This window comes from Canis aureus, chromosome 9 (genome assembly GCF_053574225.1).
Source record: "Canis aureus isolate CA01 chromosome 9, VMU_Caureus_v.1.0, whole genome shotgun sequence".
Taxonomy (NCBI): domain Eukaryota; kingdom Metazoa; phylum Chordata; class Mammalia; order Carnivora; family Canidae; genus Canis; species Canis aureus.
Window position 1 is genome coordinate 63,301,367 of NC_135619.1, and position 24,672 is coordinate 63,326,038.

Genomic DNA, 24,672 nt, shown 5'->3' on the forward strand with positions numbered 1-24,672 from the left:
GAGTCAGATGTTCCTTGGACTGAGCCAGCCAGGTACCCTGACCTTAATACTTCTTTATAAAATATATGAGACTACCTTTCTTTTTTTTTATTTTGAAAGATTTTATTTATTTACTCATGAGAGACAGAGAGAGGCAGAGTCTGAGGTTGACTAAGAGGTTGGCTCAGAGGTTTAGCGCCGCCTTCAGCCCAGGGAGTGATCCTGGAGTCCAGGGATCGAGTCCCACATCAGGCTCCCTACATGAAGCTTGCTTCTCCATCTGCCTATGTCTCTGCCTCTCTCTGTCTCTCATGAATAAATAAATAAAATCTTAAGAAAAAAAAAAAAAAAGAAAGAAAACAAGTCCCAAGTAAATTTCTAACAAATGTTTTCTGATTGATGTTTGTTTGTCCAATGAATTTTCTTATCAAATCTAAAGAAAGATTTTTACCAAATATAAATTTTCATCTGTCAAGAAGTAGAAAGTCTTTGACAACTATTAACAATGATGGAGGTGTTAGCTTACAGCAACCGTCTTCACCTCTCCAGCCTCCCACACTCCTGCCACCTCACCCTTTACCATAGACCATATACTGCTGTCTGGGAAAAGTATGATTATTTGAGAGAAATTACTGTCAAAAGCAAAAGAATTTAGATAGAGGATAATAATGGGGGGAAAAAAGGAGAAGTAACGCTTTGGGCTACGATTCAAGAGGGCTAAATGTGGAAGAGGATCATTCTCATTGAGCTAATCTTATACACTCTGTGTTTGAATGATTCTACAATATAAGCTATTTCTATTATTTAACTTCCACATTGTGTAAAAGCTGCACTCCTTGGAATGTAACGAGTATTTACTTATGTGGTTATCTAACATGTGTTAGTACAGTAGACACATTATTTTCCCAAACTTAAGTTGGATCAATAGTACAACTTAATGTATGAAAGAATGTACAACTTTGTTACTAATCTAAATGATAATTTTTCTAGTAATAATGCTAACTTTATGCAAGTATGTAAATTCAGAATCTTAAAATATTTCTGTTAATTCTTTGAAGATGCAGTAGTTACATCCTATCTTCTGTTCTCCCGATTACTTATACATGGTCTTCTCAAGCTAACTCAACAAGTACCTAGAAATAAAAAGCCTTTATTATAAAATAGATTTTTCACAAAAATCTAATAAAAAGAAAAATAAGGAAAACAATTTATATTACTGAAGTAGTGACTGGACAAAACTAATTTTCTGAGACTTCAGTAAAATATTCCCACAATTTAGATTACTATACATTTTTAAAATGAAGAAAAATTGGGGTGCCTGGGTGGCTCAATTGGTTAAGTGGCTGCCTCCGGCTCAGAGCATGATCTCAGGGTCCTGAATTGAGCCTCATGTCAGGTAACCTGCTCAGTGGGGAGTCTGCTTCTTGCTCTGCGCTCCCCTCTGCCATCTGCTCATGTACTCTCTGTCGCTCTCTCAAATAAATAAAATCTTTTTAAAAAAATGAAGTAAAATTATCGTGCAACAAAAATACTGTCAATAAGCTGCAAAACATAAAAATTGCCAATAAATCTCATTCACTTGACTAAGAATGCTCAGAAAATTATTTTTGTCTTTGTATAGAGTTTGCATATGAAACAGTGAGTAGAAGCAACGTCTAAGATCAGGATCATTGTGATTAATCTTACTGAATTTCACACACCTTCTAACTAAGCAGGTCTTATTTTGAGTCATAATAAAATCTGTTGTGCCTGGTAACTCTCATGTCCTGGCTATGTGGTAGGATTCAGAAACGGGGTATTTTAATTATTAGAGAGTTAGCTAGCCTTTATTAATACACTTAGCATTACTTATGGATGCAATTTCACAGGCACCTAGGAAGCTGACACCCTGCAAGCAGGAATCAACAACATGGTACAGGTGGCAAGATCTGGAATTTACCATTTTACTATAAAGGCACAACAGAAATGCTAGCATAGACTTCTGGGAGAACTAGGCTCTTAAGTTTGACATCAATGAACTATCTATTTAAATACAATTATTCCAGCTATTCCCATAATCACCTTTTACTGAACTGCATTTTAACATTCATCCAAAAGCTTTTATCAATAACCCAGTAAAAATCATTACTACATTTGCTACAGACGTTAATGCTCTAGGAATACGCTCACTGCACTTAATCTAAAGCTCCATACTGTGGGAAAGAATTCTTTGAAAACTAAATTTTAGAAAAAAACTTTGCTTTCCCTGAATAGTAAAAAAAATGCTTTGATGAGGGTCACACCTGGCTGGCTCAGTTGGTACTCCTGATCTTGGAGTCATAAGTTTGAACCCCATGTTGGGATAAGTTTAGTGAAACAAACAAACAAGCAAGCAAACTGTGTGTCAACTATAATCAACAAGTTTTAAAAAATAGCTATGGTGAAAATTATTTTGTGCCCCGCTTTTCTTTATTTTTGTATCATTCTGTATTTTGTATTGCTTTGGTTTTCAGGAAACTAATTTCCTGATACTAATTTGTATATAGTTATATAACTATTTTAGTACTTATGGACTTGTTATAAGCTGACTCAAATACTTTATGGAACAGGCATGGGATAAATAAGTAACTAATACAGTGTTTCATTTAATTATCTCCAAGTCTATCAACAGAATGGTTAATATTGTTTGAGATCTAAGAGAAAAAGGTGATACAGAAAATGTGTAGAAAATAATCAATAAGACTCCTATTTTTCTTACTCTGTTATACAAAGTATACAAATGTTAGAACAATATATGTTACAGATTTAAGCAAAAACACATGTGTACATGAAAACCAACCAACAAACCAACAGGTTCCAAACTGTGACCTGAACTTGTATAGCTGACTACTTCATCAGAATTCTTGAGAAAAAGGAATATAAAAAATGTCTTCTCAAAGATCTATGTTCAAGGAGTTAAATGATCAAAGGTATTAAGTCATAACAAAAGTATATAATCATCATTGCATAGTTTGGCTATATCAAACAATTCTGGAAATGGGAAAAATGATTCTTTAAAAAGAGAGAATATATTAATCCATTCATAATACACAAATTCAAAAATAATTTTCTAATAAAGATTTCATGTCCAAAATAAATAATAACAAACAATATTTTTTGAATTGGCAAAATAAAATGTAGTTAATTTTGCTCATTTTCATGCAACCCTTCACTAATTAATCAGTACATGTATTCCAAAAAATATAAACCCTGGGATGCCTGGGTGGCTCAGCGGTTAGGCATCTGCCTTGGCTCAGGTTGTGATTCCAGGGTCCTGGGATAGAGTCCCACATCGGGCTTCCTGAATGGAGCCTGTTTCTCCCTCTGCCTGTGTCTCTGCCTCTCTCTCTCTTTCTGTCTCTCTCATGAATAAATAGATAAAATCTTTAAAAAAATATTTTATTGACCTCAAAATTAATTTTCTACAAGAACTTAAAAGTCTTAGGATGCCTGGGTGGCTTAGAGGTTGAGTGTCTGCTTTTGGCTCAGGGCATAATCCTGGGGTCCAGGGTTGAGTCCTGTACCAGGATCCTTACAGGGAGCCTGCTTCTCCTTCTGCCTGTATCTCTGCCTCTCTCTCTCTGGGTATCCCTCATGTATAAATAAAATCTTAAAAAAAAAAAAAAGAACGCAAAAGTCTTTTATAACAGACTTAATAGTATTTTGAAAAGAAAAGATACCTTTTCTCAAACAAGGATATCGGAATAATTTTATAATTCCATAATCATCAGCTGTAACTAAAACTTGGCCAATGTAATTTCCATCTACTGAATTTATATCATTGATATCTGAATACTTGGGCCAAATTCCATTTACTTCAAGGCCTGAAACACATGTCCATGAAGCCCAATGAACACCTTTTATTTCTTCTTTGTTTGTCACTTCTTTTCCTCCTAGAAAGAAATCATAGTCTTAATTTAAGAAGTTATTTAATTTTATTTTTTCTCAAGCATAAATTATACTAATATAGTAAACTGCAAAGTTTGAATATCTTCCCACTACAGTTAAAGGAGAGTACTATGAATAGGTAGGTGAATATGGTAAAGAGAGAAAAAAGTTAAATGCAAGGAATTAAAAAAAAAAAAAAGCCACTACCAAAATTATAGAAACACAAACAAATTGGATTCTGATGCAGCTCAGAAGAAGGTTCACTTATGCGGAGAATAAACATGAACCCTATTAAAGATCATGCTAGATTAGTCACAACAGGGTAAATTAGAAGAACAAGTAAAAGCTTTAAGCAAATGGCATGTCAGTTATTAAATAAGAAACCTAAGAAGATGTATGGTTGTGAAAAAAAAGAAAACCGAAAGAGACCAAGAAGGAAGGATGAGCAAGGAGTAAATACATTTACATTAGAGAACAGGACTTTAGGATTTAGTCACTTTTCATTACATACAGATTGTTAATGATAAACACATGGGGAGATGCATTAATTTAATCATGCACCTAGTCTTATTAAGTAAGTTGTTGGAAAACAGTGACTAATTCATTAACTATCATAATAAATGAAGTACTAAAAGAGTATTTTGATGGTTGCTTTTATTCTTTTAAAAAATCTTTGATGAAAACTCTGGTTTTTGAATTTAGTTTGTTAGCTATATAATGGGATGTTTGCAAAATTTATTTGAGGTAACTACAAAAACCTCCAATTTATTGTCAGACTTTTTAGCAATTCTATTTAATTAGTTCCAACCATAAAAATGACATTTTGACTCTCTTATATATAACAGTAGGACTTTACCAAATACTACTCACATAGCATGGGATTTGACATAAAGTAGGTCTGTCTTAGATTCTCCAGGCAGTTTTAATTTTGAAGGATTAAAATATAAAGGATTTCAATATAATAGGCAGCCTTATAGAAGATCACAATGCCTGAAATATTAGCTCAGAACTTCTTTAATTTCCTATAATCAAATGTATTTTATACTCTGCTTCTACTCAAATTCTAAAATATTTAATAGGCACTAAAAATCTACAAATTACATATAATTTATTAGAAGCTTTTACCTGGCATTCTATAGAAAAGTCTTTTCCCATTTCCATCATTTGTCTGTAAATATCTACTGTCTGAGGACCAGTCCAGATGAGTGATGAAACTAAGTGATCCAACACATTCCCCCAATTTTTTATAACGTTGTGCAACGCCATAGATATCAACTGAGCTGTCGTTACACCCAACAGCAAGGTAAGTCCCATCTGGTGAGTATTTTAACTCATGAATTGCCTCTTTCCTATCTTTAATATGTACAACTTCAGTCATGTCTCTGTAAAGAAAAAATAAGAATACATGAAAACAAGAATTAGTTCATTTTCAAATGTGTCTAAAATGGCTGGGAGGCTACATCAAGTATTCATAAATCATAAAGCAAATATACATGAGACAAATATTAATTCAGGAACAATTACTTTGTTGAACAGAAATATATGAGGACAACACATGTTGAAAGTGGAGGAAAGTGCTGAATTTCAGTTTTTTAGTTACTTTAAAGTAGTTTGAAGATTCAAAGTAAATTTCCAGAGTCATAAAATAAAGGAGAAAAAGTCACAGATTTTTTTGATGAAGTTCCTTGGAAATACTGAGTTTATGAAAAATGCTTAATTATAAACACCATGATTTTGAAATAAATTCTTGTAATGAGACAAATGTACAAAATTATGTTCAGGAAATAAAAGAGGAATTGATTTGTATTATTTCAATAACACATTTGAATGAGAATTTTTATACAGCTACAGTAGTTATTTTTATTTCAAACTCTTTGGCCTTTTTTAATAGAATACAAATTCTTCCCAATTAGAGACAATGTCAACCAGTAAATTTAAACACTTTTTTCACTGATGCCTTATAACTGAGTTTCCAAAATAATACAGATATTGGCAACAGCCCTACAAATCAATAAACACTTAGTTTAACACCACTAAATTTCCAAAGTTGTGGAATTGGTGGGGAGCGGGAGAAGAGGGAGGCAGTGAAGAAGAGGCAGGAAAAGTAAGAATTCCTATTTCCAATTAGTGCCAAGAGCTTTTCTCCATATAACCTTTGCATCACCCATCTGAAATGCTCCATGTAGATAATTTTTTTAAAAGCTTAAATGGGTATTACTCAACTCAATTGTTAAGGTTTCTAAGTGGACAATTTAAAACAAACTCATTTTTTTTTTTCAGCAACACCTACTAAGAACTGAGTTTAGGCACATTTGAACAAAGATGAATTCATCTTGTGTGACAGATGGATATAAAGTAATTCTACCTTTCCAGTGACCCCTACACCTTTTTATTTTAATAAACTCTATGCGTCTGATTTCCCTTCTTCCGTATTTATCCATCCACTTGTATTTACAAGGAGCAAGATTTTTAAGAAAATATCTAACGTACTATTTGATAGCTTTTACTTTTTATGATTTGTTTATTAAAGATTTTATCATTCTAATCTCAATCACAAACATTAATTTAAATATTCCCTGAAAATTCTTCAGAACTATTTTGATATATACAGCGTTTTTTTCCCTAGAGACTTAATTGTTTCCAAGTAATGAGAGAAATAAGTGTGGCTTATGTCTCAGGCTGTCTCTTACTTTCTGCCACCATATCCTTGTTCACCAACACAGACACACACACACACAAAGTGAGCATGCACATGTGAACATACACACAACTCTTAGACTCTGAGTATGTATTATGCTATTACATCAACATTACAAACTGTGACTTCTCTCATGAAGAAATTTGGCAAACCTATAGGAAAAAAGACTATTAGAAGAAAGTGTATTAATTTTTTAAAATTTTCAATTAGGTCTTCAGGAAAACTGAAATGTAGGGATGCCTGGGTAGCTCAGTGGCTGAGTGTCTGCCTTTGGCTCAGGGTATGATCCTGGGGTCATGGGATCGAGCCCTACATTGGGCTCCCATGAGTCTGCTTCTCCCTCTGCCTGGATCTCTGCCTCTCTCCTGGATAAATATTAGAAAGAAAAAAAAAAAAAAGGAACCTGAAATGTGAATTCTATGGTTTCTTTAGGAAACAGAGGGAGGCTGACCAAAGCCTGGGAATATTCATCCATCAGCAATTTGTAACATGTTACAGAAGTGAAAGTACACTGTGTCAATCACAGAACAGGAAGACAGTTACTAGCTGGGGGAGTTAGTGAAGACAGACCAAAGAAAGTAGAATTTAAACTTCATTCTGAGGAATTAAAGAAATTTTAGCTTAGCAGAAGCCAGGAATTGGGAGGTGAAAGAGCTGACAGCAAGACAAAATATTCAAACTTTGCAAAGGGGGCTATAGCATGAGATGAATCTGATGAGAGAGACTGAGGTTAAATCATAAAAGGCCTCACAAATCTTAAGATTTTTGGCCTTAATTCCTGAATTTAAGTTAGGGTTGGATGAATCAAGTAGATCACTTTTCTGGTTTGACAGTAAAAAACAAATTGAAGTAGTTTAACAGGAGAATTTAGATTAATTAAAAGGCTATTACAGATGGTGGTTGTTCAGACTTCAGAAAGAAGCAAAATGATTTAAAATATATAGTATTATAGTCTATATATTATACTATACAATACATAGTATATGTTAAAGCTATTATAATTCTAATCTTACAAACATTAATTAAAACGTTTATGAAAATAAGGCAAGTAAAATCAACAGAATATGATGGGCAAGTAAAATCTAACATGGCAGGTTAGAGAGAGAGGGAGGTAACAACCATAATTCCTAGGTTTCTCCTAGGCAGAGGAGGAGGGAGAAGCAGGCTCACTGTGAAGCAGGGAGCCCGATGTGGGGCTTAATCCTAGAACCCTGGGATCATGACCTGAACTGAAGGCAGACGCTTAACTGACGGAGCCATCCAGGCACCCTGAGACAGAAATTTTAAGACAGGATATACTCAGCATGTTTCTAATTATTTATTTTTTATATATTTTTAAAAATTTATTTATTTGAGAGAGAGAGAGCAAGTGAGCCTGGGGGGAAGAGGGGAAGAGAGAGGGAGAGAATCTCAAGCAGACTCCATGCTAAGTGTGGAACCCAACAAGGGGCTTGATCCCAGAACCTCAAGATCATAACCTGAGCCAAAATCAAGAGTTGGGTGTTTAACTGACTGAGCCACCCAAGTGTCCCCACTTAAGTATGCTTTAATACTGTTCTTTTGGGGGAGGGCTAGAGAAGGACAGAAACTTTTGATGTGAAAAAATAATGGACATATACAAAGTTACTTTTTAAGGCCATGGAACAACTTTTGCAACTTAATTATTCCCAAGAAATGGACAAAATATAAGTAGGTTGAAAAAAGTTTTTATTTTTTTAAGATTTTATTTGAGAGAGAGAACATGAGCAGGGGGAAGGGACAGAGGAAGAGGAGAAGCAGACTCCCCATTGAGAAGGGAACCAGATGTGGGGCTTGATCCCAGGATCATGACCTAAGCTGAAAGCAGATGCTTAACTGACTGAGTCACCCAAGTGCCCCAGTGAAAAAAGTTTTTAAAGATTTTACTTATTTTTTTTATTTTGAGAGGTGGGGCCGGTGGAGAGAGCACAGAGGGAGAGGGAGAAGCAGACATCCCACTGGGCAGAGAGCCTGATGTGGGGCTTGATCCCAAGACCCTGAGGTCATAACCTAAGGTGAAGGCAGTTGCTTAACCAACTGAGCCACCCAGGTGCCCCTGAAAAAAAGTTTTTAAATGAATGTGTGATTAGTCAGGGAAAAAATATCCTAATCCTTTTAAAGTTGATATAATGTGGTAGTAACAGTCAGGAAGAGACAAATGGCTAGCCACTGGTAGAATCTAAAATGACAATGTTTCCACAACTAAAATCTATCCCATACCCTGCAGGAAACCTTATTCTATTACCAGAAAATGTATTAACTGTGCTTATCACGCTCTTCCACTGAAGTCTTCCTAACTACTCATGAGAATGAATGAGTGCCTCTGAGGAGTTTGGTGTAGATACCATGCAGCCCACTATTAAGTCAAAGTTTTCATATATGAATATTTTAATTTGAAAAATATTTGCATTTTTTCATTTGCCTCCATGATATGCTTTAACATAAAATTGGTAACATTTTTTATCACAAGGAAGAGAGATGCTTTAGAAGTTGTGTGACTTCGTGCTGGCACATCACTTTGTATCCCAATTTAAGAATCAGTGTGTTAGATTTAAATTTATGTTCCTCCATAATATAACTATTCCTGTGAGGGTACTTTAATACTGCTATACTTATGAAATCTGCTTCATGATATGGATAGTATATACAGAACCAATGACCAGGTAAATCTAGGATTAAGAATATTTAATGAGTTAAAATTTTGTAGTTAAACTACGAAGGCATTTAATAGTTACAATCAACCATCCAATGATCCTGTCAGAAATGCTGGACTCAGTTGCTTAAATATTGACTTATTAGAGATAACAACTTATTCATCCAGTTATTTGCATACAATAATTGAAAGGGCAAGTAAATGTACAATTAACAAAAATAATCACTATTTTTAATGCACAGAAGCTAAATGAGAGGAACTCTTACGGGATTTACAAGCACCTTAAATCCTTGGTTGCAAAACAACGTAAATGTTTTTCCTGCCACTGAATTTTGAAAGATAGTTAAAACAGTAGATTTTATACTGCATATTTTTTATCACAATTTAAAAAGTAGTGGAAGAGAAAAATCTCAGCCTATCTCATTATATAAACCTGTCCCAGAAAGAAGAGTCAGCATCTAGAAAAAACTCAGAAGTACAAGAGAACATGATATATCTGAAGAAGCAAAATTTATATAGGTGGAAGAGACTGAGGCAGAAAGAAACAGGCTGGGGAGATGGGCACTACTGGCTATGCTAAGGATGATGAACTTCAACCTAAGGCCAGTGTGAAGCTTTTATCATATTTTAGAAAGAGGAAGAATGCAAACAAATATGTTTGAAAAGGCATCACTCTAACTGTAAAGTCTTGAGGGAAGCAAAACCTCCTGGTAAGGAGACCAGCTGCGATACTATCCCAGCAATCCAGTTAGGAGATGATAGAAGCATATACAGGAGGACAGTGGTGAGAAGAGTACAAATTGAAGATTAATTTGAAAGCTACTTGAGAAATAGATTCTCCAGAACTCTGTGATTAACTAGATTAAGGGAATTAATGGTTTCTGGATTGGGCAACTGAATGGGTCCTACCATCCACTAAGTTAGTGAAGAAGGATTTCATAAATACATATGCCTGTGAACACACATGGATCTACAAGAAAGTTTTTTGTTTTTGTTTTTTAAGAGAGAGAGTGTGACTGTGAGGTGGGGAGGAGCCAAGGGAGAGAGAGAATATTAAGCAGGCTCCATGTCTAGCACCCAGCCCAACATGGGGTTTGATCTCACAACCCTGAGATCATGACCTAAGCCAAAATCAAGAGTCAGATGTTTAACTGACTGAGCCACTCAGGTGCCCTTCTTTTTAATAGCTATATAGAATTCAATTGAATGCAGCATACCTATAATTCAACACAAGATGTGAACTATTTTAACAAATTCTTTTAACTTTTCTAATTATACAAACAAACGAGAAAAGATGCAGGCTTTTTTTTTCCCAAAGAATAAAGCTGCAAATATCTACAAAACACCTTTCACCCATTTTTAGCTGCCTCGAGGTAACTCCCCAATACCACCACCAATGGCAGAGGATCATTACCAAAAATCAATACTACCAAGGAATGGAAGTCAAAACCCAAATTTATAGCTCAAAATTTTAGCCATTAATCCATTAAGCATTCTTAACCCCCAAAACTAAGGGTTTTCAGTTAACAATTTTCTGACAAAGCCATTTTATAAATATATTTAATAAAACTAATATGTGAAATAGGTGTATGTCACACACACACACACACACATATATATTTATTACTAAGGGAGGGCAAAAAGGAAATGGGTAAAAACAATGAGTATTACATATTTTCACATAACAGAAATTTACTCTGTTTCTATTTCTACCCCAATACCATACCTTACTCTAAGTACAGTGAATGAGCCATCCTTCATTCCAAGGGCAAGATGGATTCCATCCACATTTACAGCTGCGCAACGAATTGGTTCTTCCATATTACACCTTGCTATTAGTGCATGATCTACTAGGCTCCATATCCTGTAACATTTAGTTAAAAATAAATAATTAACTAATGTATGCTTATAAATGATGAACTCTATGAAAAGATTTTGGTTAAAATAATCATTTCAGGTTAAGAAAGTAATATAAATCTAGATTTTTAACCATATGCTTTGTGGCAAGGAGTTCTTCTCTATGAAAATAGGAATATTGTTCATACTTCAAAAGATAAGAGCCACCTGGGTGGCTCAGTGTTGGGCATCTGCCTTTGGTTCAGGTTGTAATCCCGGGGTTCTGAGATTGAGTCCCACATCAGGCCCCTACAGGGAGCCAGCTTCTCCTTCTGCCTATGTCTCTGCTTCTCTGTCTCTCATGAATAAATAAATATTTTAAAAAAAGAACTCTATAACAAAGTAGAAAATGGCCACTGTTTGACCCAAAGGGCAAAGAAAAAATATTAATGAAGGTTAATATTTTGAAGTTATAATAAAAAATTTCATATAAAAACTTATGGGACTCAGCTGAAATAGTACTTAAGAGGAACTTTAAATACAGATAATATAAAAACACATGCTACAACTTGATGAACTAGATATCTACTAGATATCTAGATAACTACAACTAGATATCTACCCCAAGAGGTTAGGAAAAGATCAGAAAAATTAGATTTTTAAATGTTTTATAGTAATATCTTTTTTTAAAAGGCAGTATCTTTCAAAAAATCTATTTGTTGATGTTAAAATTATATAAATTATATATATTGTGTTTATAGCTAGAAAATGTTATCTTTTAAATTCCAATAATTTCTCCATATTTTCCTTTTGATTTTCTACATATGCAATTATAACCCCTTCCTTCCAATTCAATATCTATATACAAGTATATTATACATATATATTTAGCCTTACTATACTGACAAAGACTTCTAGTCTATAGCTGAATATAATGGTGACAAACATAATGGTGAAAGTGGACATCACGGTCTTTTTCCTGATTCCAAAGGAAAATTTTCAATATTTCAACAAAAATATATTTACTACAGACTTTATGCTCTGCCAAAGGGGTCGGCAAACCACAGCCTGTGGTCCAAACTGGAACCACTGACTGTTTTTGTACAGTCCGGAAAGTCAAGAATGGATTTTACATTTTTAAATGGTTGGGAAACAATAACATCTTGAGACATGAGAGAATTATAGGAAATTCAATTTCAGTGCCTATAAATGAGGTTTCATGGAAACATAGCCACACTTTTTGTTTACATAGCCACACTTTTTGTTTACATATTGTCCATGGCTGCTTTCATATTAGAGGAGTGGAGCTGTTGCAAAAGGGATGACAACACTCATATCACCTAGCACTGATTCTTTCACACACTACAAATTGCAGGGACATAATTGATGGAATTTTGAGTGTAGGTGAGCTAAATACATACATCCATTGTGTAAAAATGAGAATTAAAAGAGAAAAGTAAACTTCAAATGTTTCATTTTTAAGGAACAAAGGAGCATATGTTACACTGTTATTGAATCAGATAGTAAAGCATTGTATTTATCATGCAATGACACTATAGTTGCCCTAAAAAATACAGATATAGATGAACATTACTAGACTAAGCACTCCCGGTGAGATCTTTGACTCACAGTAAGGTAATGATCAGAAAAATCAGAATTTAAAAATTAAAATGAGATTTCAACAAAAGTAAATTTCTGAGTGGCTTGTTAACAAACAAGGAAAGCTGTTTATTGGTAATGGATTAACTATATCATTTTAAATTGCAGAGGCTAAAGAAATGTGTCCTGAGAAAATAAATTTAAGATTATTAGTTTTTAGGCGAAAACAGTCTCTCAAAAAGTTGAGGATGTTGGGAAAACCACCAAGAGTTAATTAAAAAACAAGATGAATAATGTTGGGTGGTTTCCTTGGATTGTGTTAAGTCAATAGATGTTACCAATACTACTGAATTGATTATTCAAGGAGTCAATGCCAAGTTTAAAGTGATGAAGAATGAGCTTCTATGACTAGCTGGTGTTGAAATCAATGTTTTCAAAGATGTAAGTCAGAAAGAACTAAACCAATACATAAGGTGGAATCAGATGGTGGTGAAAAACATGGATGGAAAAAAAATGGCCTAGGCAAATTTACAAAACCTATAAAAATGTAAGGTGTTAAAAAAAGCCTGTGGTTATGATTATTCATTGTATTATTCTTTGGCAAGTATTTTGCAACAAAACAAAAATATGTTTTTGAACCAGCAGTGTTAACAATGAACTTCATTTCATTTTGGCAATTTAACTATTATTAGTTCTGAAGTTTTGTCAGGAATAGAAGCTCAAAATTCTGACATGCTATACCACACAGCAGTTAGTGGCTTAACAGGGGTAAGGTTTTATTGTGCTTTTTTTTCTTTAAAGATTTAATTTATTTATTCATGAGAGACACACACACACAGAGGCAGAGACACAGGCAGAGAGAGAAGTAGGCTCCATGCAGGGAGCCTGATGTGGGACTCGATCCCAGGACTCCAGGATCATGCCCTGAGCCTAAGGCAGATGCTCAACCCGAGTCACCCAGGCGTCCCTGTGCTTTGTTAATCTCAAAGAATGAAATTTTTCTGAACCAGAACTGCCCTCAACAACTGAGTAGCTTTGGAAATTAACTTTCACTGCAGGTTTGATACTATTTCTTAATGAATTCAATCAAAATCTATAAGGCAAAAGCAGCACTTATACTCAAAACTTACACTGTGATAAAGTTATTTGGACAAGAACTAATGGTGTTTAAATAACATCATCAAGCAGTTTTAGTCTATTCTTCCTGGGCTACAAAAAGTTGAAATAAGATTTCTATTCCCACACAAATTTGCAGGGGATATCTTTTTTCAGAGCCTAATGTTCTATTAGAGTATGCTGACCTACTCTCCTTGGATGGGCCCTGGGGTCTCTTGACATCTGCTCCCAAGTCCTAGGAAAAAGCCACAACAAAGCCCAAGTTTAGTCAAATAAAGAAAAATGCCTCCCAGGGAAAGTGGGGTTGGCCCACTGGTGCTCCTAAATTCCCATTTTCTTTCATTATTTGGCTAGTAGATCCTTAATATCTCAACTGTTCCTTGAATATTGTACATTTTAACCAGGATTTTTAAATTGTTTTCCAAATAACTTGCCCATCAACAGCAGAAATAGAAGTCTCATCAATTTCAAAAGGACCAGCTGTGGGATGTCTGGGTGGCTCAGCAACTGAGTGTATGCCTTTGACTCAGGTCGTGATCCTGGGGTCCTGGGATTAAGTGCCATACTGGGTTCCCCACAGGGAGCCTGCTTCTCCCTCTGCCTATGTCTCTGCCTCTCTCTGTCTCTCATGAATAAATAAAATCTTAAAAAAAAAAAAGAAAGAAAAAAGGATCAGTTGCCTTTTTTCAACAGCTATGCAGCAACTGGTAATAGCAGTTCTCCTAAAATGAACTAGAAGATAGTTCCTAGCAAAGTACATGGATAAAGTGTAGCCCCACACTAAATTTCTAGGTGGACACAGAGCTATGGCATCTCCCATCCCCATAAAACTGAGCAGCATATTAATTAAGGAGGGCACATGATATAATGAGCACTGGGTATTATATAAGACTGATGAATCGCTGACCTCTACCTCTGAAACCAGTAATACATTATGTTAATTTAATTTAAATAAATTTTTTAAAATTATAACTCAAAAACAAAAACACAAACACACAAAACTGAGTAGCACAATGACATAAAACATCATGACTGATTAACATATCATTTTAAAAATCAGTATTTATCTGTAAAGAATGAGGCCGTATCCTACCTCATTTCTTAAATTTAAAATAAAAAACAATGTACTTCAGTACATTATTTTAATGTACTGAATGTACTTTAAAAGTACATTAATGTACTTTAATGTACTGAAGAATATATTGAAAAATGTTTTAACTTTGCAGATTTCTCTATGATAGTAAACTCAGACTTCAGAAAATATTAAATTCATAAAACAAAATAACAAAAAAGTTTGTGTGGCAAAAAAACAACCTAAGCAAAGTAAAAAGTAACAAATTGGTGAAAATTATTTGCAACTTACATCAGAATTAATATCCATAACAAGAAAAACCTTGCTAAAAATAAAGGAGGAAATAATCTGTAACCCTACAAAAAATGGCAAGAAATGTGAATAGATCATACAAAGCATTCCAGGGAACCAACTATGGTTTTAAACTAGTAAATGGGAAGGAATTACGCACTTTCCTGTTCTCCTGTACACACTGTACCCAGGATAACCAAATAGTTGATGAGGAGAAATTCTTTTTATAAAAATATAATTGTTAAGAAATGAATATGAGTGATGAAGTTAAAATACCACCATATGAAACTTTTTTTTTTTTTAAGATTTTATTTATCCATTCATGAGAGACACACACAGAGAGAGAGGACGAGACACAGGCAGAGGGAGAAGCAAGCTCCATGCAGAGAGCCTGACGTGGGACTCGATCCTGAGTCTCCAGGATCACTCCCTGGGCTGCAGGCGGCGCTAAACAGCTGCGCCACGGGGGCTGCCCAAAAAATTTAAATATTACAATGGTTTGTAACTCTCTAATGGGCCACAGTACAAAAACAGATATGTACTTTTTCATGGTGTTAAAATTTCATGTGAGGCAGATGTGATTTGCCTCTCTGATGTGATTTCTCTCTGTGTGTGTGTCTTTCATGAATAAATAAAAAAAATCTAAAAATTCTCATTAGAAAAGCAATACTTTAGTATATGTGCTGCCGAAGCGAGCACTAGAAAAGCAATATTTAAAAAGGTTGAGAAACTTTGATCTAGATAATAACCATCAATAGCTAATATGATTTTATTTTATTAATTTTTAAAGATATTATTTATTTTTGAGAGACACAGAGGCGGGAGGGGCAGAGACAAAGGCAAAGGGAGAAGCAGGCTCCATGCAGGGAGCCTGACGTGGGACTCAATCCTGGGTCTCCAGGATCAGGTCCCCGAGGCTGAAGGTGGCACTAAACCTCTGGAGCCACCTGGGCTGCCTGCTAATATGATTTTAAAAAGAGATTACAGGGCATCCTGGGTGGCTCAGTGGTTTAGCGCCGCCTTCAGCCCCAGGCCTGATCCTGGAGACTGGAAATCGAGTCCCACGTCGGGCTCCCTGCGTGGAGCCTGCTTCTCCCTCTGCCTGTGTCTCTACCTCTCTCTCTCTGTGTGTGTCTCTCATGAATAAATAAATAAAATCTTAAAAAAAAGAAAGATATTACATATTAGATATCATCAAACAGAGATACACATTATCATGTAGGAAATATTCTTGGTGAAAATTCATAACTGTGTCTCATCAAATCTCTAGACCTACTTATCTATCAATTTATACAATACAGGGAAGAGAGAATATATTAAAAAACACCGAGCATGCAATTAGCCAAATCCAGAATGTGGGGAACTCTGGAGGATGAATATTCAGTTTCTTCAACAAAAAAATTGTAAGAATAAAAAAGGGAGGGAAGAAGGAAGCTACAGAAGATTTAAAGGACACATCAACAACTGCAGTATATGGACCTTCTTTGGAGCCAAACCCTAAGAAGCCAAAGGAATGCTGTGTGAAAACAGTATTGTGGTGATATTTAACATTATCTTTTATAGACACAAAAATATTTACAGGTGAAATGGGGGCAAAAAAATCAATGACAGGTGGACAAAATATCTCAATTCATGTAACTGTTGAACACTTCTTAAAATTTAGTGTACATCATCTCCACTTGGAAATGTTATCAAACCGTGAATTAATGAATTTCTGATACTTGGTTCTGGGTAAGGCATAAGAATTTGCTTCTCTTACAAGGAATATTGATACTGCTGGTTCAGGAACCACAAGGAGAACCACTATAATAGACAACAGGCTAATTTCTTTAAAATGTAGACATTAGATGTAGATCTAACGTTTAAAATGTAGATGTTAGATCGTATTTTAAAGTAATTAGAGAAAGACCAATAAACTAATAGAAAACAGGAAAAGAGCTTGCCAGACAGGACAAAGAAAAAAAAAATACAAATGTCCTCTAAACCAATGTAAACATACTCAGTACCCCCTCAATAGGAGAGAAATGCATGTTTTCACAACATAAGAAATTACCTCTCATCTTTTGGGATAATAATCAGTGCTGCCAAGGGTATGGGAAAACAGGCACTGCCATACATTGCTGACAGGTATATAAATTGTTATTGCCTCTCTATATGGCATTAACTATTAAAATTAAAAAATATATATATATATCATTTAAACACTTAGAAGTTAGGACCCCTGGGTGGCTCAGCAGTTGAGCATCTGCCTTTGGCTCAGGGTGTGATCCCCTTATTCCTAGGATTGAGTCCCGCATTGGGCTCCCCACAGGGACCCTGCTTCTCCTCCCTCTGCCTGTGTCTCTGCCTTTCTTTCTGTGTTTCTCATGAATAAATAAATAAAATCTTTTTTAAAAAGTCCTATTAAAAAAAACACTTAGAAGTTACCATAAATATATACATAATTACAACATGTACATAATAGCATAGGAAAAATGATATTCATTATAAGCATTGTACTTAATAGCACAAAACTGGAGGAACCTGAAGTCTCATCAATAATGGACTAGGACGATGGCAGAATAGGAGAATTCGGAGTTCACCTTCTCCCATGTACACATGGAAGCAACAGCTACATATAATGCAAGTCACTCTAAAAATAACCTGAAGATTAGCAGAACAGATCAACTACTGCTAAAGACACAGAGTAGCAGCCAAAATGAGGTTTGGAGGACCAGAGACATGGTCAGGTAACCACCCCACCCCCACCGCCCAGCTACCCACAAGCAGGAGGAATGTCGCATGTATGGAGGTCCACCCAGAGGAGCAAGGGGATGAAGTCCTTAAAGAAGGACTAAGGGCCTCTAAGCCCTAGGTCCTGCACTGGAAAGGTGAGCCCCTGGCTTTGAAAATAAGTGGGGCTTAACTCCAGCAGCTCTGAAAATCATTAATCAGTTAAATCAAAAGACTTAACTGCAGGAGAGCCAGAGGGAGGGTTACTGATTCTCAGTAACTTAAAGGGACCAGCACACTTTATCACTTGGTCAGAGACCCAGCGAAGAAGCAGCAGTTTGAAAAGCACCTGGGTTATATTCAAGAGACTTACTAATTTTAGAGTACATGCTGGAGGGGCAGGAATCTTTAGGAGCTTTCTCTGGGAATAAAGTACCAGCAGGTATTATTTTCTTGTCCTCCTTCAGCCTAGCTGACACTCTATATTTATCTTGCTAGCACTACTTGGCCTGCAGTGGGATTCCCCTATGGCCCCATCTCACCCAACCTACCTGCCCTGGCAGGTACGCCTCCAAAGTGACCTCCACTCCACCACACCTGGCAAGCAGCCTATTAGGGATGGTACCTCCCCAAAGTGACAAGCACCGTGCCACACCTGGTAGCCTAGGCCAGACAAGTGTTCCTCCAAAATGATTCTTGCAGCAGGGAAGGGTGGCCAGCCCCACCTACCAGCATGCCCATATCAGCTGTGACCCAATCACAATAAGATGGTGCACACAGCCCACACAGGGACACCGCTAAGGCATCTGGTTCTAGTGACCAGGGGAGATTACACTAATGGGCTCTGCAGGACACTGTCTACATAAGGCCCTCATGTAGACCAGGAAAAACCAGGAAACATAGCTGAACTACCTAATATATAGAAATAAACACAGATGGGATCCCTGGGTGGCGCAGCGGTTTGGCGCCTGCCTTTGGCCCAGGGCGCGATCCTGGAGACCCGGGATTGAATCCCACATCGGGCTCCCAGTGCATGGAGCCTGCTTCTCCCTCTGCCTGTGTCTCTGCCTCTCTCTCTCTCTCTGTGACTATCATAAATAAAAAAAAAAAAAAAAAAAAGAAATAAACACAGAGTCAGACAAAATGAGACAAAGGAATATGAAGATGTTCCAAATGAAAGAACAAGACAAAACCTCAGCCAAAGAACTAAACAAAATGGAAGAAAGCAATCTTTCTGATAAGCAATCTTTCTGATTTCAAACTAATGGTCATAAAGATACTCACCAGACTTGAAACAAGACAAGATGAACTTATTGAGAACTTCAACAAAGAGAAAATATAAAGAACTAACCAGAGCTGAAGAATACAACTGCACTGAAAAACACACTAAAGGGAAGCAACAGCAGATTAGAGGGTGTAGAAGAAAGGGTCAATACTGGAAGATCAGTAATCTGGGTCATGGAAAGCACCCAAGCTGAATGGCAGAAAGAAAAAGGAGGTTTTAAAGAATGAAGATGGGTTAGGGACCCATGCAACATCAAGTATACCAACATTTGCATTATAGGGGTCCCAGAAGGAGAAGAAAGAGAGTAAAGGGCAGAAAATTTACTTGAAGAAAGAACTGAAAACTCCCCTAACCTGAGTAAGGAAAAAGACATCCAGGTCCAGGAAGCACAGAGAGCTCCAAACAAGTTGACCCAAGAAGTCCACACCAACACACAATAATTAAACTGGTAAAAGTTAAAGACACAAGGGCATCTTAGAAGCAGCAAAAGAAAAGCAACTAGTTAAATACAAGGGAAACCCCACAAGGAAATCAGTTGACTTTTCAACAGACACTTTGCAGGCCAAAAGAGAATGACATGAAACATGCAAAGTACTGAAAGGAAAAAAATTTAAAACCAAGAATAATCTCCCAGGCAAGATTATCATTCAGAACTGAAGAGAGAAAGAGTTTCCCAAACAAAAATTAAAGGAGCTCATCACCACTAAACTAGCCTTATAAGAAAGGTTGAGGGACTTCTTTAAGCAGAAAAGGCCATAACTAGACATATTATGAAAGGAAAAATTTTCACTGGTAAAAGCAAACACATAGTAAAAGTAGCATATCAATCACTTATAAAGCTACTATGAGGGCTAAAAGATAAAAGTAGGTAAATCAATTATATCTACAAAAATTAGGTAAGGGATACACAGACTAAAAGATGTAAATATTGGGGGATCCCTGGGTGGCGCAGTGGTTTGGCGCCTGCCTTTGGCCCAGGGTGCGATCCTGGAGACCTGGGATCAAGTCCCACATCGGGCTCCCGGTGCATGGAGCCTGCTTCTCCGTCTGCCTGTGTCTCTGCCTCTCTCTCTCTCTCTCTCTCTCTCTCTCTCTGTGTGACTATCATAAATAAGTAAAAATTAAAAAAAAAAGATGTAAATATGATATCACAAACTATAGAATGCAGAATAAATATGAAGTGCTTTTATAATTTTTTTAAAAGTAGGCTCCATGCCCAGCCTGGAGCCCAACTCAGGGCTTGAACTCACACACCTGAGATCAAGAGTTGGACACTTAATTGACTGAGCCACCCAGGAGCTCCTATCATGCTTTTAAAATGGACTTGAACTTAAGTGACCAGCAACTTAATATACACTGCTATATATTAGAATGTTAAATTTAAACCTCATGGTAACCACAAATCAAAACCTATAATAGATACACAAAAAATGAGAAAGTAATCTAAATGTAACACTAAAGAAGGTTATCAAACCACATGGGAAGAAAGCAAAAGAAAGGAACAAAGAAGAATGAAAACCAGAAAAGAGTTAACAAAATGGCAATAAGTACATACCTAGCAATAATTGTGTTTTAATTTTATTTTTTTAATTTTTATTTTATCTTAATTTCAGTATAATTAATATACAGTGTTATATTCATTTCAGGTGTACAACACAGTTATCCAACAATTCCATATATTACTTAATGCTCATCAAATTAGTGTACTTTTAATCCCCTTCACCTATTTCACCCATTCCCCCCATCCATCTCCTCTTAGGTAACAATTTGTTCTCTATACTTAGTCTATTTTTGGTTTGCCTTTGTTTTCCCCACCTCATTAATTTGTTTTGTTTCTTAAATTACACAGATGAGTGAAAGCACATGGTATCAGTCTTTCTCTGACTGGCTTATTTTGCTTAGCATATAGTCTCTAGATCTATCCATATTGCAAATGGCAATATTTCATGTTTTATGGCTGAATAATATTCCATTGTATGCATATACCACCTCTTCTTTATCCATTCATCTATTGATGGACACATCTAGGTATCTTCCATAACTTGGCTATTGTAAACGATGCTAAAATAAACACAAGAGTGCACATAGCCCTCTGAATAAGTGTTTTTATATTCTTTGGGTAAATATTCAGCAGTGCAATTACTGAATAGTACAGTAGTTCTATTTTTAATTTTTTGGGGAACCTTCACACTGTTTTCCACAATAGCTGTACCAGCTTGCATTTCCAGTGCACAAGGGTTCCTATTTCTCTACATCCTTGTCTACACTTGTTTCTTTCACTTTTGACTTTAGCCATTCTGACAGCTGTGAGATGATATCTTACTGTGGTTTTCATTTGCATTGCCCTGATGATGAACAATATTGAGCATCTTTTCATGTATCTGTTGGCCATTTGGATGTCTTCTTTACAGAAATGTCTGTTCATGTCTATTTTTTAATGGCAATCATTTAGTTTTTTGGTTGATGAGGTGTATGAACTCTTTATATATTTTAGATAACAAGCCCTTTCTTGGATATGTCATTTGCAAATATCTTCTCCCATTCAGTAGGTTTTTTAGTTTTGTTGGTTGTTTACCTTGCTGTGCAAAAGCTTTTTATTTTGATATAGTCATAATAGTTTATTTTTGCTTTTGTTTCCCTTGCTTCAGAAGACATATGGAGGGGGTGCCTGTGTGGCTCAGTTAAGTTTCTGCCTTCGGTTCAGGTCATGATTTCAGGGTCCTGGGATCGAGTCCTGAATCAGACTCCCTACGCAGCTGGGAGTTTACTTCACCCTCTGCCTGATGCTCCCCCTGCTTGTGCTATCAAATATATAAATAAAATCTTTTAAAAAAAGTAAGACATATCTAGAAAGATGTTGTGGCCAACGTCAGAGACATTACTGCCTGTGCTCTCTTCTAGGATTTTTATGGTTTCAGGTCTCACATTTAGGTTTTTAATCCATTTTGAGTTTGGTTTGGTATAAGAAAGAGGTCCAGTTTCATTCTTTTATAGGTAGCTGTCCATTTTTCCCAATACCATTTGTTGAAGAGACTTTTTCCCCTTCCATATTCTTGCTTCCGTGATCAAAGACTAATTGATTTTATAATTAAGCATTTATTTCTGGGTTTCTATTCTGTTCCATTGATATATGTGTCTGTTTTTGTGTCAGTACCACACTGTCTTGATTACCATAGCTTTATGATGTAATCCTAACTTCAGAACTGTGATACCTCCAGTTTTTTCCTTTTCTAGATTGCTTTAGGTACTCAAGGTCTTTTGTGGTTCCATAAAAATTTTAGGATTATTTGTACTAATTCTGTGAAAAATGCTGTTGGTATTTATATGGGGATTGCATCAAATCTTTGAGTAGTATAGATATTTTAACAATATTTGTTCTTTTCTAATCAATGAGCATGGAATGTCTATTTCTTTGTGTCATTTCCAATTTCTTTTATCAAAGTTTTATAGTTCTCAGAGTACAAGTCTCTCTGGTTAGGTGATTCCTATTTTATTATTTTCAGTACAATTGTAAATGGGATTTTCTAAATTTGTTTCTGTTATTTCAATATTAGTGCATAGAAATGCAACAGATTTCTGCACATTGATTTTGTAAACTGTGACCTTACTATATTCAAGGTTCTAGCAGGTTTTGGCATTTAGTTTCCTATATATGATAATCATGTCATCTGCAAAAAGTGAAAATTTTACTTCTTTCTTACCAATCTGGGTGCCTTTTATCCCTTTCTCTTGTCTGACTCCTGTCTAGGAGTTACCATCTATGTTGAATAAAAGTGGTAAGCGTAGACATTCTTGTCTTGTTCCTGATCTTAGGGGAAAAGCTCTGTTTTTCCCTACTGAATACGTTAGCTGTGGGTTTTTTATACATGGCCTTTATTATGTTATGTTTCCTCTAAACCTACTTTGTTGAGGGTTTTTATCATGAAAAGATGTTGTACTTTGCCAAATGCTTTTTCTGTTTCTGTTAAAACAGATGCAGATCATATATTTAACCTTTCTCTTATTTTTTTTAACCTTTCTCTTATTGATGTGATGTATCACATTGATTGATTTGCAAATACTGATCACCCTTGCATCCCAGGAATAAATCCCACCTGATTGTGACGAATGATTTTTTTAAAATGTATTGTTGGTTTTGGTTTGCTTATATTTTATTCAGGATTATCACGTCTATGTTCTTCAGAGATATTGGCCTGTTTGTGGTGTCTTTACCTGTTTTTTTTTACAAAGGTAATGCTGTCCAATTGAATGAATTTGAAAGTTTTCTTTCCTCTTCTATTTTCTTGGAAAAGTTTGAGAAGAATAGGTATTAACTCTTCTTTAAGTGTTTGATGAAATAACCATTCATCTAGACTTTTGTTTGTTGGGAGTATTTGCATTACAATTAATTTCTTTGCTGGTGATCAGTCTGTTCAAATTTTCTATTTCTTCTGTTTCAGTTTTGATGGGTTACATGTTTCTAGGAATTTATCCATTTCTTCTATGTTGTCCAGTTTGTTGGTATATTATTTTTCATACTATTCTCTTACTATCCTTTGTATTTCTGATGGTGTCTGTTATTTTTCATCTTTCATTTCTGATTTTGCTTGAATCCTTTCTCTCTCTCCTGCCCCCCTTCTTTTGATGAGTTAAGAGATTTATCAATTTTGTTGATCTTTTCAAAGAACCAGCTCCTGGTTTCACTGATCTGTTCTAGTGTTCAATTACTATGTCATTTATTTCTGCTTTAATTATTTGTCATTTCCTTCCTTCTGCTGGATTTGGGTTGTGTCTGTTCTTTTTCTAGCTCCTTCTAGAGTCTGGTTATGATGTTTGACATTTTTCTTGCTTTTTGAGGTAGGCCTGTATTGCTATACAATTGCTAGGCCTAGAACTGCTTTTGCTGCATCCCAAAGATTTTGGACCATTGTGTTTTCATTTTCATTTGTCTCCATATATTTTTTTATTTCCTCTTTGAGTTCTTGGTTGACCCAATCATTGTTTTTTTTTTTTTTTTTAAGATTTTATTTACTTATTCATGATAGACACAGAGAGAGAGAGGCAGAGACACAGGCAGAGGGAGAAGCAGACAGAGGGAGAAGCAGGCTCCATGCTGGGAGCCCAACGAGGATCGTGCCCTGGGCCAAAGGCAGGCGCCAAACCGCTGAGCCACCCAGGGATCCCCCCAATCATTGTCTTTTTCTTTTTACTTCTAAGATTTTATTTAAATTCAGTTAACATACAGTGTAGTTTTAGTTTCAGGAGTAAATTCAGTAATTCATCACTTATACATATAACACTCAGTGCTCATCACAAGTGCCCTCCTTAACCCCCATGACTCATTTAACCCATTCCTTACCTACCTCCCCTCCACCAATTCTCAGTTTGTTCTCTTACAGTTAAGAGTCTCTTAGGTTTGCCTTCCTCTCCATATTTGCCTTTATTTTTCCTTCCCTTCCCTTAAGTTTATCTGTTTTGCTTCTTAAGCTCCACAAGTAAAATGATATGGTATTTATCTTTCTCTGACT

General features: G+C 35.7%; 1 protein-coding gene across 13 annotated transcripts in view; it reads right to left on the bottom strand.

The window, feature by feature from the left end:
- Nucleotides 1–24,672, bottom strand: part of EML5 (EMAP like 5) — a 183,047-nt gene that overhangs the window by 109,514 nt on the left and 48,861 nt on the right. For all 13 annotated transcript variants that reach the window (XR_013386704.1, XR_013386706.1, XR_013386707.1 and 10 more), the window contains 3 exons: nt 10,981–11,118; nt 5,011–5,267; nt 3,678–3,890 (listed from right to left, as the gene is read on the bottom strand). Coding sequence is in view for 10 of the 13 variants with exons in the window: in XM_077910282.1 (XP_077766408.1) it covers nt 3,678–3,890; nt 5,011–5,267; nt 10,981–11,118 (608 nt within the window). In the remaining 3 variants the exon portion in view is untranslated. The remainder of the gene's footprint in view (nt 1–3,677; nt 3,891–5,010; nt 5,268–10,980; nt 11,119–24,672) is intronic.